At 34.3% G+C, this 18021-nt stretch overlaps 1 protein-coding gene across 6 annotated transcripts in view; it reads left to right on the top strand.

Moving 5' to 3' along the window:
* The window catches only part of KIF6 (kinesin family member 6), a 158193-nt gene that overhangs the window by 38073 nt on the left and 102099 nt on the right, over nucleotides 1-18021 (top strand). For all 6 annotated transcript variants that reach the window (XM_032102745.1, XM_032102744.1, XM_032102742.1 and 3 more), the window contains 3 exons: nucleotides 4175-4318; nucleotides 8526-8612; nucleotides 11891-11994. In XM_032102745.1, the coding sequence (XP_031958636.1) occupies nucleotides 4175-4318; nucleotides 8526-8612; nucleotides 11891-11994 (335 nt within the window). The remainder of the gene's footprint in view (nucleotides 1-4174; nucleotides 4319-8525; nucleotides 8613-11890; nucleotides 11995-18021) is intronic.

Raw genomic sequence — 18021 nt, 5'->3', positions numbered from 1 at the left:
ACATTCATGATTAACAACGTGCAATGTTTTGGGAAACTGGATTCCAATATTCACTTAGTCTTAGGATATATTTCACAGGGTTTTTTTAATTATTGACTTGATAGGTCTTCCTTTAAAATAAAATATTTTAATTTAGGAAAAACTTAATAATTAAGCAGTAAAGTCATAGTTGATATACAGGGTAGTATTTCCAAAATGGTGTTCTTGTTTTCTTTGGAATACTAAAGATATTTACAAGACTTCAGCTATATTTCTCCTAAAAACGTTCTTTGTTATCTTCTTCCCCTTCCACAGCTGGGATCAGGATGTATCACTAAAATGAAAGCATTTGGGTTTTATTTGGTTCAAGCATTGTAATATGGTAAATAATTAGGCTCTCTGTCATGTGTTGTTTTATTCCTCTACCAATTCAAATATTTGATCTTTTTGAGACAGAAGTTATCTTTGGTAATGTATTTATGGAGTGACAACCATAATTGGATTTATACCAATAGAACTCATAGAAATAATAGTAATAATAATAGTAAAAATAATAATAATAATAAATGTCCAGAAATCTTTGTCATTCAGCTGTTGTTACTAAAAAGATCTAGCCTCTTTATTTAAGGTATACTAAAATTCCTAACCTCCTTTCACTGTTGCTTCTTATTTTTCCTCTTTGGAAAAGGCAAATATTGAGAAAATAGATTACTCCTAACTAATCTTATTTATTTAAAAAAAAAATTACTTAAGACAGCAGCAGTGAATGGAAACTTTGGAGATAAAGATTTCCAGTAGAAGGATTTGGTTAATTATTATTATTCATATGTGTTTTAAAATAATTAGATAATTATTGATTCATTTAGTAAAATTAATTATTTTAGTGTTATATTTTTAAAAATATTATTATGGTTTTAATATATATCTCTCTCTTATCGACCATGATGTTTTATATGTTTGATGTTTATGATGCTTACCAAGTTAAGGTAAGAAACACTTGGCAATGAATTAAACCTCTTTCGTGAATGCTGTGCTATTAAGTTGGAATCACTGAAGATTTTCAAATGTCCCTTTCAGACCTCACACCTGTAAGAGAAATTAATTTCTTCCTGAGACTGAATATATAATGTTTTTTTCACAGTACAGCAAACACTGTTCCTGTTCCTAGAAATTAATTTCTTCGGGGATTCTGATGGAGGATACAGCTTTTTTTCCTAAGGCTTCTTTAAAAATTTTTATGTACAAATATAGCATGTCTGTGAGGTTGTCATTTAGGGAAAAAATAAGGGGGTTAGGGAGAAGAAAAAAGGCTTAACTCTAAAATTAAAATCTGTGCTTTTTAATTTACATTACAGTATATGTGCTATTTAGTAAAATATACAGTTGAGGAATTCATTAAACCTGAAAATTTTGTGGGTGTGTGTATATGAAAATTCTTTAGAATTCTGATTAGGAAATATAACTGTTCTACTTGCTGGGAAGAATATTTTTCATTTTTGTGGTGTTCTTCTGTTAACAAAAACTGATCTCTTGGATTTCATTTAATTTATGATCAGAGATATTTCATGTGTCAAAAGAAGAAGCTGAAGTACAGCAGGTGGCAGTCAGTCATTTACTATCACATTGAATTTTTTTCATACCCCTTATTTGTTTAAATTTTACCTTGAAGAAAAATGTCTGTATTTGAGTTGTACTCAAGGGGAGTGACAAGGATCAGTGACTCTAAAATTGACATCTTCAGAATCTAGAAATTATACTCAGGATCCCTTCTTATTTATTGTATGATTTTTTTCTTTGTATTTAGAAGGGAAAAATATTTTGTCATGCAAGCTTTAATTCCTATTTTAGAGAAATACAGTTGGAAATAACCCTTTTGGATTCTGTCTGGGATTGTATATCAATAGAAATGTTTTATAATATTGAATAAAAGACCACCAAAGACAATAAAAATATCTTTTTATTCAGTGGGAATTGAACCATTCAATCCTGACCTTGCAGTGACTAACATTAAAGTGCACAAATCCCTCAAAATCAGCTTATTTAAATTCTCAACTATTTAGTTATCTACTGGTGGTCTAGTGTTGATTTATGCCATTTTGAAATACTTTTCACAGTAAAATAGTCACGAAAAATGATTTGTGTCAAGATGATAATGGGAACACAGTTCTGTGTTAGCACACTTGGTCTACTTGTTAAATATCCGCAGTGTGTTAAAAAGCTCTTCAAATAAATCCACTACACTTTTACTCCAAGCGGCCTCTGTGTCTAGAGAAAAATGAGGATGGTTTCATGCAGCTGATCTAAAATGACAGCAGGAACTTAGAAGTCCCTACTACCATATCTAGGTAGCTTTATTTGTCTGAGAGATGTAGTAGCATGTTCTGGAATTACAACTGCAATGTAGCTGTGCATATGTAGATATTCCCTTATGATACAAACATAGCGGATCCTGGACCAAATTTAGAGTCACAAATTAACAGTTAAACTGCCTTGTGATTTGACACTATAATGGAATTATTTCCCTAAAATAACAGAGTACAATGTTCTCACTGCTTTAATGAATATGTTTGTTTACTGTCATTTAACATGTGTTCCATTTAGGGAATGTTGACAGATTTGATCCATTACTGAATGGTTGCTGCCCATATTTACCAAAAAGGGTTTGGTTTTTTTTGGTTTTGGGGGGAGTTGGTTGGTTGGTTGGTTGGTTGGTTTTCTCTGTAAGGACCAGAGCTTAAGCTTCTAAACTCTACTAGAAATGGGAAGTGGGATGAGAAACATAAAAGACGACCTCTGAAGCAGGCATATGGCTTCAGAGCATGTGATACACTAAACAGCAAGATATAGGTGTACCTGACAGCTCTGTTTCTGCAAGTGATGCACCCCAGAATCCCCATCTCTTGAGGATTCTCTGAGAGCATGTTTTGGCTGCCTGATGACATGAGGTACTGGTGCAAATCTGTTCCTTGCACAAAGGATGTGTGTAGAAACAGGCACTCCTGGGTGCACTTCAGATCATGTCAGAACCACTTGTGAGTCTTGCGCTTTCCTTTATGCTTACCAGTGTTTCCACATGTGTCAGTGGAGTTGAGAGTGAATGTACTTGCTCTACACAATTATGTTTCGTATAGGATGCAACTTTACCAAAAGTGCCAAGAGTTCTGACAGCAACTAGGCCTTAAAGTGGTTTGTTTGACCCACTCAAAATGAAAATTTCTGCTTTAGTGATATTATTAAGTTTAGAACTACAAGTATTGTGTCTCTCAGGGCTGCCAGTGTAAGATTTAAACTTTTAACTTTCTGAAGACCATTAAGAGAAACTAATGCCACAAAAAAGTTGCTACTAAATTTTCTAAAATAGCAATTTTTGTAAATGTAGTATGAACAAAATATACACTGGTATGTAACGTTTATTAAAGAAAAACCAACTCCTAATCATTTAGGAGAGCTAGCACATGTATAGCTACAGTATTTCAGTACAGTACTTGGCCACATAAGAGTTCAAATCTTTTATATCACAGGACATCATGGGATAATCTAGCTTTTTATTTAATAATAATTAGATCCCATAATGTAAACAGCTGAGGAGGGAAACTGAGAATAGTAGGTGTACAATTTCCTTTTTGGCCAAGGCATATATATTCTAAACTGAGTCATTTCTTTCCAGCAGTACATTGTAATCATGCACCCTTTTATTTGTGCTTTGCTTTCCAAGACATTTTCTCAGAAATAAATGTATTGGCCTATCTAAGAAGCATGTGTTTCAAGAATGTGTAATTTTTAAAGCATGCTTTAGCAAATATTGAGGAAGTTTTTACTTTAATACTGTCCATATTTTATTGTTATGGAAGAAAAAATTATGAGGAAGATTTTCAGTGAGTTCCTCCATCTTAGGAAACCTGTGGGTTTGAGTTTATCGTGTTCAGTTTCCATGTTGCTGAGAGACTATAAGGTTAGGATATGATAAAATTTAATGTATTTGGTCTTTCAGGTCCAGCTCCTACAAAGACGTATAAAAATGCTGAAATTTAACTTGGAATTCTTTCAATAAAGCCAGTGGGTTTACAGCTAACTGGGTGCATAAGCATAGTTTTGTTGTGTCAGAAGTTCCTGAGCAGATTGGTTTTTCTGTTTGTGTGTCAACCATTAATAGACATATAAATGTAAAAGTCTTTTTTTTTTGCTGTTGTTTCAGGTAATAATTGCCCTTGCAGAGAAAAACCGGTCCCACATTCCTTACCGAAACTCTATGATGACCTCAGTGCTGAGAGACAGCCTAGGAGGAAACTGCATGACTACCATGATAGCAACACTTGCTATGGACAAAAGAAATATAGATGTATGCCATTTCTCTCTATCTTGAACAAAAATCTTGTCCCTTCTCTATAGATACTGCTCTTTTGATTTTTAGTATAGATTACAATTCTAGTGTGTAAGCTTTTATTCTTATCTTTTTAAAAGAACATTTTAATTTTATTTCCAGAAGATAATTTTATCAGTGGAAATTGCTGTAGGATATAGACAAATCCTTTAGGAAATAATGCTTTTCTCTAAGTAATCTCAAGTCAAGTAGCAGTTGGGAAATTATTTGCACCTAGTAATGAACTACTCCTTTTTTCAATTTACTGATTTCCTGATGAATAAATGTTTGAGTTATAGAAGTGCATTTCCACTGAAAACCTTGGCAGAACTTCTGTTAGACTTCTTTGGAGTCAAGATTTCATAGAGTATGGTAGACAAATGGAGAGTTCACTAGGAGAGAAAGGGAATTGGGTGGAGTAGTTTGGGATTTATGGAAATTTTTCAAATACTTTTGTGTCCTTTTACCAGTTTCCTGCACTGGAATTATATGTAGTGATGTTTTCTTCTTTTTGTTTACAAACAGGTCTGTAGTTTTTATCAAAGGGTTGTAGTGAATGGGGCTACATCTGGCTGGAGACTGGTCTGCAGTGATGTTCCTCAGGGTTCAGTTCTAGGGCCAGTTCTGTTCCATGCATTCATCAATGAGTTGAATGTCCCATTAGCAAGTTTGCCAATGATACCAAACTTGGAGGTGTTGTTCACTCTCTTGAGGGACAGGAGGCCTTGCAGAGGTTTTCAGATAGATCGGAGCATTAGGCTATGATTATTGAAATGAAATTTAACAAGGGTTCTGCACTTACAGTGGAGTACTGCCCAACACGAGCATCATTTGGGAGACGAGTGGCTGGAAAGTAGTCCTGCAGAAATGGATCCAGGGGTGCTGGTCAGATGAGCAGTGAGCCCTGGCAGCCAATAGGGCACCACATCCTGGGGTATTCAAACACAGCACAACCAGATCAAAAGAGGTGATTATCCTGCTGTTTGCCATTCTGACCTTGAGCATGGCAAACAGCAGGATAATCACCTCTTTTGTGTGAGTGTGCAGTTCTTTTTTGACTGTGCATTTCTGGGCCTCACAGGTTGAGAAGGATGTGAACGTCCTTGAGTGCAGCCAGAGGAGGAAAACAAAGCTGGTGAAAGGCTGGAAAAAATGTCCAGTGAGGAGCAGCTGAGGAATTTGGGTTTGTCTAGTTTGGAGCAAAGAAGGCTGAGGGTGATCTCATTGTTCTCTACTTCTCCCTGGGGGAAAGTAGAGAGGGAGATGTTGAGTTCTTCTCCCTGGTATCCAGTGATGGAATGTATGGGAATAGTTCAAAGCTGCACCAGGTGAGGTTCAGGCTGGACATTAGGAAGCATTTCTTTGAGAGGATGGTCAAACACTGGATCAGGCTGGAGAGGTGGTTGATGCCCCAAGCCTGTCAGTGTTTAAGAGGCGTTTGGACAATGCCCCTAACAATGTGCTTTAACTTGGTCAGGCAGTTGGACTTGCTGATCATTGTAGGTCCCTTCCAAGTGAAATAGTTTCGTCTATTTTATTCTAAAATATGTACCAATGTGAATACATAGAACACTGCTCAAAGCCATTTATAATCTATTTATTTCCTGATTTTCTTAAGATTAAAGCATTCTAATATGAATAAACAAGAAAAGAAAAACTATTTAATCTAAGACTGTTTTCTGAAATACAGTGGAAAGCATTATACTCAAACCATACTTCATCTAGTTACAGATTTTTTCTTTAGGAAACTGGACTTTGCTGTTAAATGAAAACATATTGTTTAGACTTGCAAACATGTAATTATGCAAGCATATTGTCTGGTAACAAATGTGGCTGGGTACATTAGTTAATTTTATTTTAAGCTCCGTGAGATCAGAACCCTTTCATATATCAATTCTCAGGTGTGTGTATCTCACATTGTGTTCTAGATATTATTTTGGAAATATTTAGACCAAGCAATTATCCAGAATAAGCTATTGACAGTTTTCATGTTCTTGCTTTAACGTACACAATCTACACAACAGACCTTATTCTTCGGTCCTCCCAAAAATTAGAAAAAAACAAAATACCTTTCTTGCTCCCCAAAATCTGATATATCCTAATAATATAGATGGATGATAAGCTAATATGTCCGAGTAAAATAAATGGATGATAAATCAATTACTAATCATTAGAAATGCCAGAATCAGGATAGCTGCATGAGTCATTATTCATAGTTATGTTAGATTTGCATGTTGGTTTGTTTTTTCCATTGGTTATACATTTCATTCACAAACAATGCACAAGACAGAGCTACCCCCAGTATGAATTGAAGTTGTATAATAAAAGCCACTTGCTTAGGGACCTAGTGTTGTTTCTTGTAACGAAGCAGAGAATTCAGAGTAAGAAAGGGCACTCCTATGAAGAAGACAAATAGATGATTATCCTAGAGAACTAGATTATATTCCTACTTCTACCAATGAGTTTGTACAGAATTTCTTGGATCACTACATCACTTTTTTTTTGCTAGTTTTGTGGAGTGCTTGGATGAAGATGTTGATTCTGTATTGTAGATAGGTTAATATAGCTGTAACTGAAGCGGAATGGAAGCTGTTTTGAACAGCAGGTCATAGAATGACAACAAATGAATATAATTTTTTTGGTACTTTTGACTTCAGTTTCCATTCTGTTAAGTATAATCATTCCACACACTTGCAGCAAAGAGTATTAATCGATTAATTCTTATAAAGTCCTGAGGTGCTGTGATGATAAGCATGGTAGAAAAATGATTAGGAAATTAGATGTCTGACTTGATTACCATTTTGATGGCATAGAATAAACAAATTGTAAGCTAACATATTGAACAGTGAGAACTGGATTGATTAGCTACTCATTAATTTAACATATGCTGCACACTAAATAAGGCAAAGAGATCTAGTGGAAATGCAGTATGTGTACTGTACATATAACTGTATTTACTATATGTATAGAACCTAATTAAAATCACATTGGCTGATCGTCATTGCACAGGAGCAGCAGAGGCAGACATAGAGCCCAACTAATACTGTGTGCAACTCTCTTAACTGTAAGGTCTTCCTTTCCTTTGATCCTCTGTGTATATATTCTGTCTTTAGCAAGAAATATCTTCCATTATTCAGATACTGAACCTCCATGCACTTAAAGAGACAGAAGTCATGTGGAAAAAGAAGTGTATGAACATAACATTTAAACTGGTATTTTCTTACATTGGAGGACTGAAAACTACAGAATTACTTTGATTATGAAAATAAATTTTGTAACAGTAGTGAATTAATTTAGGGGCTATGTATAAATTCTCTTTTAGATGCAGGCTGCCACATCTCATAAAATTTTATCATACAGTTTCTCAAACATCATTTGAATTTCTAAGACTACTGCCTAATATTCTATGTTTTATTATTTGACCTAACTGTAGACAGTTGCTGGGTTTTTTTTCATTAAATATGTAAGTTTTTTAGGAGGGTCTGGCATTTAAATGTCAGCTGATTGCAAATGAGGGAACAATACTTATAAGGATCTTTGATTTCTTTCTGTACCTAGATGGAAGTACACACTGGCTGTCACAGAGTTTCCCCAACCAACTCAGTCTTGTATCTTTCTTTTTTTCTGCCTTCCATTCCTGCTGCTCCCCATCTTAGCTCAGGTGACAGATTTTTGTCTGGTATCATAGTTCGCCTCCTAGTTCCAAGTCTCCTGGCTTGTTTCTCAGTGGTCATGGACTTCCACTCATCTTCCCTTAATCTCTTTTCCCAGCTTCTTTTATATAAAATTATCTAGTCCCTTTTTTACAAAAAAAAAAAAGAAAAACCTTTACTTAGTTTTCTCTTTTTCTCATCATTAAAAAGTTATTACCTTCTAATTAGCATGGCTTTGTTATCCTACAGTTCCAGCTGCAGACTTACCTGAAACACAGTTGGTCAGGAGATAAACTGGGTCAATAAAATATGTACTATGATTTAACAGTTTTGTATGCCCCTGCCATGAATATGCTAACCTTATTTCCCTTGAATATTATTATTTTGGAATATGAAATGATAGATTATTTCTGTAAGATTGTCAAAAACCAGAAAAGTAGTTTAATGACTTCATTAGCAGTCTGGTCTACTTACCTAGTGCAAAGGTAATTGGAATTCTCTCCTTTCTCTCTTTTTTTTTTTTTTTCTTCCAGGAATCTATATCAACCTGCAGATTTGCACAGCGAGTTGCTCTTATTAAGAATGAAGCAGTTCTTAATGAAGAAATTGACCCCACATTGGTGAGAGTTGTCTGGGGACAGAGGGAAGGAGATTGCTTGCTTTAAGTCTTATTAAACAATAGCAGTCAAATTGATGTTGAGGATGTTATACTGCAACATCCAGTGAAACTGTTTTCAGATGCAAGCTCCACCTTTATTTCTATAAAATAACTGCCCCTTTATGGTTTTTGTTTTGGATAATTGTAATTAGGTGGATCTTTATAAATCTCTAAAGGCTTTCTAAGCTCTTAAAGCTGAGAAACCCTAACCCCTAAGCCAAACCTAACCTTAACCGTAAGCCAACCCTAACCCAAACACCAACTCTAACCCTAACCAAACCCTAACCCTAACACCAACCCTAACCAAACCCTAACTCTAACCCTAACCAAACCCAGACCCTAACCCTAACCCTCGGCTCAAGGTGGTGGGTGGCATGAGAGGCAGAGCTTAGGGCGGTGTGAAGGGGCGGAGCTGGAGATGGTGTGAGAGGAGAAGCCAGAGTTGTTTTGTTTCAGTGATAGTTTCTAAATAATTCCCACAGATAATTGGATGGTTCTAAAACTCTTTAAAATGTACTAAGATTGCTAGTCACTTGATGAAGGCACACGGCTGCACTGAAACAATTTGTGTATTAAAAAGCTAAGAAACATACCCATCCCGAGTCCTTCCTTGAGAATGACTCGAGGAACATTTTAGCTAGGAAGAAAGAACTCCGTGTAGTTACAGTTAGGGAAAAAAGGAAGACAAGCAAAGGAGACGGAAATAGGATTTCCAGAACCTGCAGAATGCTAGATTATATAACATCAGAAGCATTTGTTCTCTAAACCTCAGGGATTATGTAGCTAATGATTTCATTCATTGTTACTTGATAGTAATTAGCATATTTCAGTTACTGTTAATGATTGTGCTTTTATTTTTCATTGTCTCTTGTCCTTGAAGCTCAAAGGGAATAGAAGATCCTTGTCAGGTTTTCACACGGTTTTCTTCTTTGTTATTATTTATTTTATTTTTCTTTCCAATCTATTTCTAAAAGCAAGAACATCACAGATTTAAAAAAAAAAAAAATAAAAACAACCCAGAAAATAAACCCAATAGGCATTGAACAACTTCTTCATTTCTATCTGTCTGTTCTTTTTTTCTTTTCTACATAGACTGTCTAGTAGCAAATAATGCAAGACATTTCTTCCATGGCCACAGAAACCTTTGATAGAGGTAAAACACATGCAGGCTCCTGAACATTTACTACATCCTGTGGACCTATACTCCATGAGTTTGGTATGTCTCACTCTGCAGGATCATTTAGCAAGTAAAGCAAAAGTGGACTCGTGAGAGTTAGAAAACTATCCCCTCTTGTGGAAAAGGCAGGGGAACACAGGTACCTTGAGTTTATACGGCCCTGTGCTCATTGCCCATCTTAAATATATTCCCAGGGTACAACCTTACTATTCAGTAAAGTGCTTGATTTAAGATTTTTTTCATAAAAATCGAACACAATTTATTGGCAGTATCTATCATCTGTGAGCTGAACACATGGTTTATTAAGGGAGTTCACAATACCTCTTGGTGGATCTGAGTTAAGTCTGAATGTTGCGTAAACTTTAGTCTTCATGATGGAGACTTCCTGACTTTTTACCTTACTAAGAAGATGAATTTGTACCTGTTGTACTTTTAAGTGACTCCTCTTTGAATCTCTCTCACTCATGGTCAAAGAACATAGTTTAAACTGAAAATCAAAGTCTTGAATTAAACCTTATCTCTTCTGACATTCATGTAAAAATAGAAATTTTGTTTTAATAATATTTGAAAATGAATCTTTTATCCATATCCTGAAATTGGTATTTCTGTTGTTGTCAGATTGAAGTTAGTCATGCTAACAAATTTGAACATTGAACACAGAGGCTACTGTCATTCAGCTGTCTACCATTTTACACTCCAGCCCCAAATTTTATTTTCTTGACTCAGTAACTGGCACAAACTACATCAGAATGTGGCAGCAAAATGGGGCAATCTAAAATCAGGGTAAAATGTTTGGCCTTGCAAATTTTTCTAAGTGTTCTTGCAACTTCTCTAATTAACAGTCATCACTTTAATAGATTATTAAATAAAATACTATGCTAGACTTTCAATCTTTATTGTAAAAAATATATCAACTGTAGGTTTAGAGTTAAAAGAAATAATCATATGCATGTTTAGAATATTGTGATTTTTAAAGTAAAAATGCTAATTCAAAATTTAGGAAGTTATTATTAAATTTACTCATTAAAAGAAATAGAAATGTTTGAAAGAGTTTTAACATCTGGTGAAAATATGTGTCATCAGTTTCAACAATCTCATTTCTGGAAAGTGCATGCAATCAAGAGTGATTAATTTTTTCTTGAAAACATTCCTCTCTTGGAAACTTCTTTTGCCCATGGAATTAGTGTATGCATATCCATCTAAAAACATCATATAAAGGGCCATACAAAGGGAGGCTTCATTAAATGACGAACCGTAAAGTATCCAAGAGCCCTCTCATTCGTGTTGTAGACTTACAGATTTGCATATTGCCCTGCTTTGTAGAATTTGGCTTTGAGAGGTTAATGATTAGTAAAATTTGGTTTTATACAGACATTTATTCCCAAGGAACAGTTTCCAAAAATTACTTCCTAGAATTTAAAAATCTAGTTCAGTTTTCCATGTAATATTCTCACATTGCTGCTTATTAATATGATTTAATTTCATTATGTTGCTTTATGCTATCAGTTTGTTGCTAGCAACTGATGCATCCTACAAGTATAGTGTGCTATAATTCTAATAATAATGAAATGTTACATGAAAAAGAAGAAAATTTAAGATTTAAATTAAGATAGTATTTTGAAAGTTCTGTTTCTGTAAGGGAAGGAAAAAATACCACTTTTGTTGTGTAGTTGCCTTTCTCTAACAAAGGCATCGGTTCTGAGATGTGTTTTCATTATTAAGAGGCAAAACTAATGAGTCAGAAAAGCTCTTTTTACTCCTTTGTCAAATTGTATTTCTCTTTTGAAAAAAATCTTTTGAACTCTTTCTGTACCACCATATCTTCCAACACAAGAATTTACTGAATTTGGAAGACTTTTCTTGGGTTTATAAATGGAAAAAGAAGGAAAAAAAAGGTGTTTGGTGTATTTAAGGCATTTTGACAGTTTTTAGAAAAGAGACCTTGTTTAAAAAAAGAGAAAACTAAAGTATCATATTTACCTAAACTCAGCCTTCTACTTCAAAAATCATAAACTAGCTATTAATTTGTAGGTGATGCTTGGTTTATGCCTTGCTGTTTGTAGATGATTGTCCAGCTGAAAAAGGAGATCCAGGATTTGAAGTATGAGTTGGCACTGGTGACTGGCAAGCAAAGAACGTCAGAGCTTTCCCAAGAAGAGCTACTTCAGTAATGTCTTACATTGCTTTCATTTTCTTCTTTTATTATTATACTTTTCATCAGTTTCTTATTTGCATAAATATTCGTCTCAGAATTTTAAACTTCCTTGTGTGAATAATAAAGTGGAGTTAGGTGCCAGTTTAGAATGGCAGATTTCCATGAAAAGCTCTATGAGGCTGCTGGCTGTGTTTTTGCAGCCTCAGCGTTGAGGAAGTGAAGTAAAGTAAACGCAAAGGATGGGAATGCCTGTCAAATGCCAGGCAGAAAGAAGTGTTATATAATAGGGCAGAATTAAAAACAGTCTCTCTCAAAACTGGGTATGCGATCTGAATAAAGTTCAAGAAATGTTCTTGTGCTGAGAAGTATCCTGCTGCAGTGTTAGTTTGACATAAACCAAAAGAAATTTCACCTTTCTGATCCGCAATTAATCAATGTCTTAAAAGCCAAATATTCTTTTTTCTTTTACTGAACATGCTGTTGAAATGCAGTATTAATTCATGTAAATATGGTGACATTCTGTACTGTAGATCAGTACAGCACAAAAGAACTTCCTATATATGATGTATTTACTTAGGTCTAAATGTTCACAATAACTTAATTCAATTTCTAGGCTTGAAAAATTGATTCTGTAAGATAGGCCTATTTAATCTCTGTACTTCTGTACTACTACTGAAAGTAGTAATTGCCTAATTTTGTTTAATTGGTACATTAACAGTAACCAAATTGAAGCTGTAGGAATATTTGGTCTTTAGTTTCTCTCGGGACTGGTCCAGAAGACAGCTACCAGTGCTAGCAATTTCCCCTGATGCATAGGAGAGTCTGGAGACATGACAGTCTGCTACCTTGAACCTTGAATTTCTCATGCAGATTGTTGCCATTGTTAATCATTTACAGTTAATTAGCAGTTATCAGTATATTCTCCTAACCAGAAATCTCCCTGCATTTCCTACTCAGTTAATATATATTTATCATCTGCCCAAACATATGAGAGTCAAATGCACAAATAACATTACAGAGTAGCGCTAGATGTGACCAAGACTAGCCATTGAAAGAAAAGTACCTTTCTTTTTCATTATATGCAGAATTAAATGCCCTTATTAGTTAGTTTCTTTTTGCCCTGGCAGAAGGATAAAAAGAAACCCTTCTTTTCACCCTTCAGAAGATAACTGACTTTCAGTGATTTTACTCAGACATACTTAAATAAACTATATATTAGTTTAAATAAGTGCATTCCTAACATTATTCTAAAAATCTGTCACATGGATTTTCCACTGTGGTCTTGTTTGCTGCTTGCTTTGTATAGAGAAACTGGGATTTTGGAAATCATTTGGTTTTTCTAAGACCACACTCACAAATCTTATTTCCTAAGATTTTTACCTGACTTTTTGCCATGAGAATGGCAGTCTTATAAATAGGAATGGGTTATAAGTGTAATGGATTCATGGTTGATTAATTTTTTTACTATGATTATGCAAAGGAAAACTAGGAATGTACCATCTGCATACAATTGCACTGTAGCATCCATCTGGGAGGCTTGGTTTCAGAAATGTGACTAAGAAGTGTGTTAGTAGTATGTTTCTCCTTTTCATCTATGTAGCAGTGTATAGGGTGCATTACACCATCACAAAAAGTTTCTTCTGAGATCATAACAAGGAATTTTTCATCCCATTACTCCAGAAAGAACCAGGGTGGAGACTTTAATGTGTTTCTACCTGTACTGTCACATAGTGAGAAATAACTTCCAAGGACCTTAGATACATTAGGTCAATGCAAAATTTTAAGGTTTCTGAGTCTGTCATTTATTTAGATTTACTCAGGGTCATGGTAGCACATGTGTTCATTGTTCCAAAAATAAGTTTTTTCTTGGAACAAATGCTGTGTAATTAAAATATAGAACAGCACTTAAGTACTGCTGACTGGGATATAATAATTTTCCTAAGGATCAATACAAGACAAGAAGGGCCTCAAACAATTAACCTTATCAGTCATCAGTGTGATGTAATTTCAGGGATCATTTTCTTAATATGATTTAAAGTGAAAAAAAGAAGAAAGATTTGGATATACAGAGCTTTTTCAAACAGGCAGAGTGCTAGAGTATAACTGTCACATACATGAGTCAGACTGGCTTGTTCATACTTTGGGCTGCAGTTGGATGGAATGTTGAAAGCTAAGTCAATCTTTTCTAGAACAGTTCAAGGGGAGGAAAATATCAAATGTCAGGGTTTATGAGTTTTGCATTTGTATGTGTTCATGCAAACAGAGTGCTCACAGATAAACAGCTGATGTGGCTCAAACACCCAAATGAAAGTATAATGAAATGATAGTATAAAAAACCACTGTTTCAATGAAAATACGTTTCTGTGGTTTTAAACATTTATACTTTTTGAGCTTGCTTTCATATGGCAATAACATTTGTGACCGTGCTGATTTACATGTCTGAGCCTGAGGTCCATAAATGTTCTGAGCGTTTATGACAATCAGCAGATAGCATTGAAGTGTTCCGTCTCCAGTTAGAGTCTATCAATACATAACACAGCAAATCTTCGTGACACTTCTGTTTATTGGGACTGGCCATCTGAGTCTGGAGCTACTCATTATCTGGAGAGTTTGTACACATTAAAGAATAAATATACAAGTGAGTAGTCCAAACAGAAGTATGGACCTGGATGATGGCTGATAAAGTCATGATTGACTATTACTGGCAAATGTCTATGTTGGGATTCGCATCTAGCTTTGCATCTATAATGAAACCTAAATAATATTATTTATGAGGAGCCATACAGATCAGTTTGTTATGACAGGCAGAAGAAGAAAAGAAATGTATTATAGGTGATAATGCAACATACTGTGTTGTGCTTTATTTCAAGTGGCCACCCAAGAACGGTTCTTAAAGGACTGCTGTTGTAGGGGGTTCTTTTATTATTATTGTTATTATTATTGGTAGTTTTTTTAATATGTCAGAGAGGAAATTCTAATGAAGGTCATTATGTATTTCAAATCCTACTTAGACATTTTTGCTTAGGATTTCTTCTGTTTAAATTTAAATAAACTGTATCTCAACATGTGTATATATATATGCATATATCTATATAAATAATTCAAGTTTATCTAGTTCTTTTCCAAATACTTAGACTTTGACCAAAGTCTTACTGTGGTTAATTTTATTGCAAATAATGACTAGCAAGGAGAGGTGCTACAAAGGATAGTCTTATAAAAAATGGATGCATTTTAATCCTTCTTTTTCTGATTCATCATACATATTTTAGCAGAGGTCACAGCAAAATTAATCTGCTGAAAGTATTCTGAGCCTGGGTTATATTTTTTATTCTTTGATGCTGACCACAGATGGTCAAAGGTACAAGACATGTCAGTGAAAAACTCCATGCACTGAGTACATTTTTTTTTTTTTCTCCCCCACACAACTCTTTATCTCAGGCATTTTTCAGTAGAAGACAGATGCCAAAATGAAACTGAGTGGTACATATGTAGATACAATAATATTTTTTAGTCTAACAAAATGCTTATGGTATTGCGTAGGTTTTTTTGCTCTCTACGTATGTTGCAGGAATTAACTGTTAGTGATTGCCCAGGAAATAATTATTAATAATATCTGAAAACTGTATTTTGTATTTTTCTCGACTTAATAAGTCAAGAAATTCCAAACATTTCTTGCAATAATGAGCTTCATTCCACTTGTTTACATTCAGAGCATTCCAAATGAAATTGGTGGGCTACTCAATGCAGTTGAAATTGCTAAATATTTGCAGATAGCATATGAATAAGCTGATTTTCCTTCTTGATTGTTTTTTCCTCAGTTAAATCAAAGAAGTATCTTTGGGGATTTATTTTAATTTTTTTTTCAAAAACCTGTCAAATAGGCTTTCCTGATCACTACAATGTCACATTACCATTCACTAAGTTTAAAACAAAATGGGAAACAAATGCTCTTGACTTTTCTTGTGAATGGTAAATTATAATATGACGCAGCTTGCCAGTCGTGTGACTAAAGCTACAGCTGTCTGAAATTCAGAATTCCGTGTTAAATGGTGAGCTTTTGCATTACTGTGTCATATTTTTGATTTTATTATTTTGTTCTCATAAATGTTAAACATAAATTAATTCTTCTGCTCTCATTTTGTTTATCTAAATAACACAGAATAAAAAATGCAGCTAGATTACATAAGTGGTTCAGAATGTAGATCATAAAATGCTTCCAAAATCTGAATTGCTTGCTTTGGATCTTACCTTCTACTTCCTCAGCTGTAAAGGGCTGATCTAAATATTTCTGAGCTGGAGAATTAGTTTCTTATTTAAGGAAAAAAAAAATTAGAAAAGGAGCTCTTTGAACTATTTTTAAAAAGTAGAAAATAACATCATACGTCCCAAATACAAGGAAATTGTACTCTTTCAGGCTTCTGCATTATGCTTTAGAATAGAATTAAATTACCTTCAATTTTTTTTTTTTTTTTTTTTTTTTTGTGAATTGCATGCCAGAAGTAAAAGGGAGAGTCCTTTTTGTTTGAATCATTTGGGATTTTTTTTTTTTTTTTAATAATATAAATGAGCTCACTAGCAATTTACAGTGTGTGCCCAGAAAGTCAGGATTTTAAATCAAGGTCCTGCGTTCCAGAGCACCCACACTTCCAGAGTTTTTGCCAGTTGGAAATCTCTAAGAACAGGACCGGAAGTACTGGCTTAGCACTTTAATTTATTAATAACTTTACCTTATTTCTTTCTGATACATATGTTATTACAGACGCTTCTATTTTTTACTTCAACAGTCATATACTGTTCATCTTACTCAAGTCCTGGAGATCTCATTACTTCTTTCTGTCTTTCATTTTTCTGTTTCAACATTGTGACATCTGTATGCTATCATAGTATTAACAATATTGCACTGTTGTACAATGTAGAGCTTTAACAGTTACTCAGAGTTAAGCTGTTGAACAAATGGCCTCCTTTACAAAACAGAGCAAATGTTCTTATTTGCTGATGTCAGTGTTCAATTTCATTTGCAAGGTGGAAGAAATAAAGGCCTATCACCTTGCCTTTTGTCAACACAGCTTTGCAGACCATAGATCTGTGTAGAAGTTAGCAGATTTAAGAACATGAGCTGTGTAGGCAATATTCAAGAAAAAACAGGCTACCTTACCTATAAAGTAGTCTTAAAATGTCTCACATTAACTGCTTGCTTAGATGCCTGATTTAGAGTGCTCTTAAATCAATGTCTTTTTGTAGAGGATATTTTTTCTCTTACATGTTATGAAATCTTTAGCAACAGCACAGAAAGTTCAGATTCCTAATGCAGGTACCAGCTCTACATGCTTAAATTGTAAATACTTCTCTGTGATCCTGGTTTTTGTTCCAAGGCCCCTCAAAGTAGGGAAAAAAAATCTTATTTAAACTGATCACCTTTAATATTGAAACTATTGAGAGATAATAAACTGTAAAGTTCTTTTCAAAGCCTAGTGAGTTTGTTTCAGCATGGGGGTGGGAGGGAGATCGACAATGTACTATGTTCTGTTTTCTACTGTTCAAAATTATACCCGTCATCTAGTGTCATATGGTTTCAAGAAAAATAGTGAAATATGGTATAGCTCATGTTAGTGAAGTGTGTGGAGATAACATAACATAGCTCCAGTTGATTATTAAGATTGAAAAGATCTTGGGGCCAATTTTCAAATATATATGACCAAAAAGTGATCATAGAAGCATTTTGAATCTCCCTGAAATTCATGAACACTTGGTCAGCTGAGTTCTTCTGAAAGTACCACTAAATACCTGTTTGCATCTTTTGGAACTTAAATACTTTTTGAAAATCTTTTTCTTTTGAGCTTATACATGTAATTAATAATCTGTGATACTTTGCAGATTTTTTTTTTAAACTACTTCTGTCTTCTTTACTGTAGGATTATCTTGGTGTTCATCCATATGAGTACTTTTGGCTTCTTTGAATAGCTGTTATGCTTCTCCTATGTTCTTTCATTTTAATTCAAGTTCTTCCTACCTTACAGACATTTTGATTTTTTAAATTTT

The sequence above is a fragment of the Corvus moneduloides genome, chromosome 3 (assembly GCF_009650955.1).
Source record: "Corvus moneduloides isolate bCorMon1 chromosome 3, bCorMon1.pri, whole genome shotgun sequence".
Lineage (NCBI taxonomy): Eukaryota > Metazoa > Chordata > Aves > Passeriformes > Corvidae > Corvus > Corvus moneduloides.
This window is presented reverse-complemented; position numbering and strand designations above follow the sequence as displayed.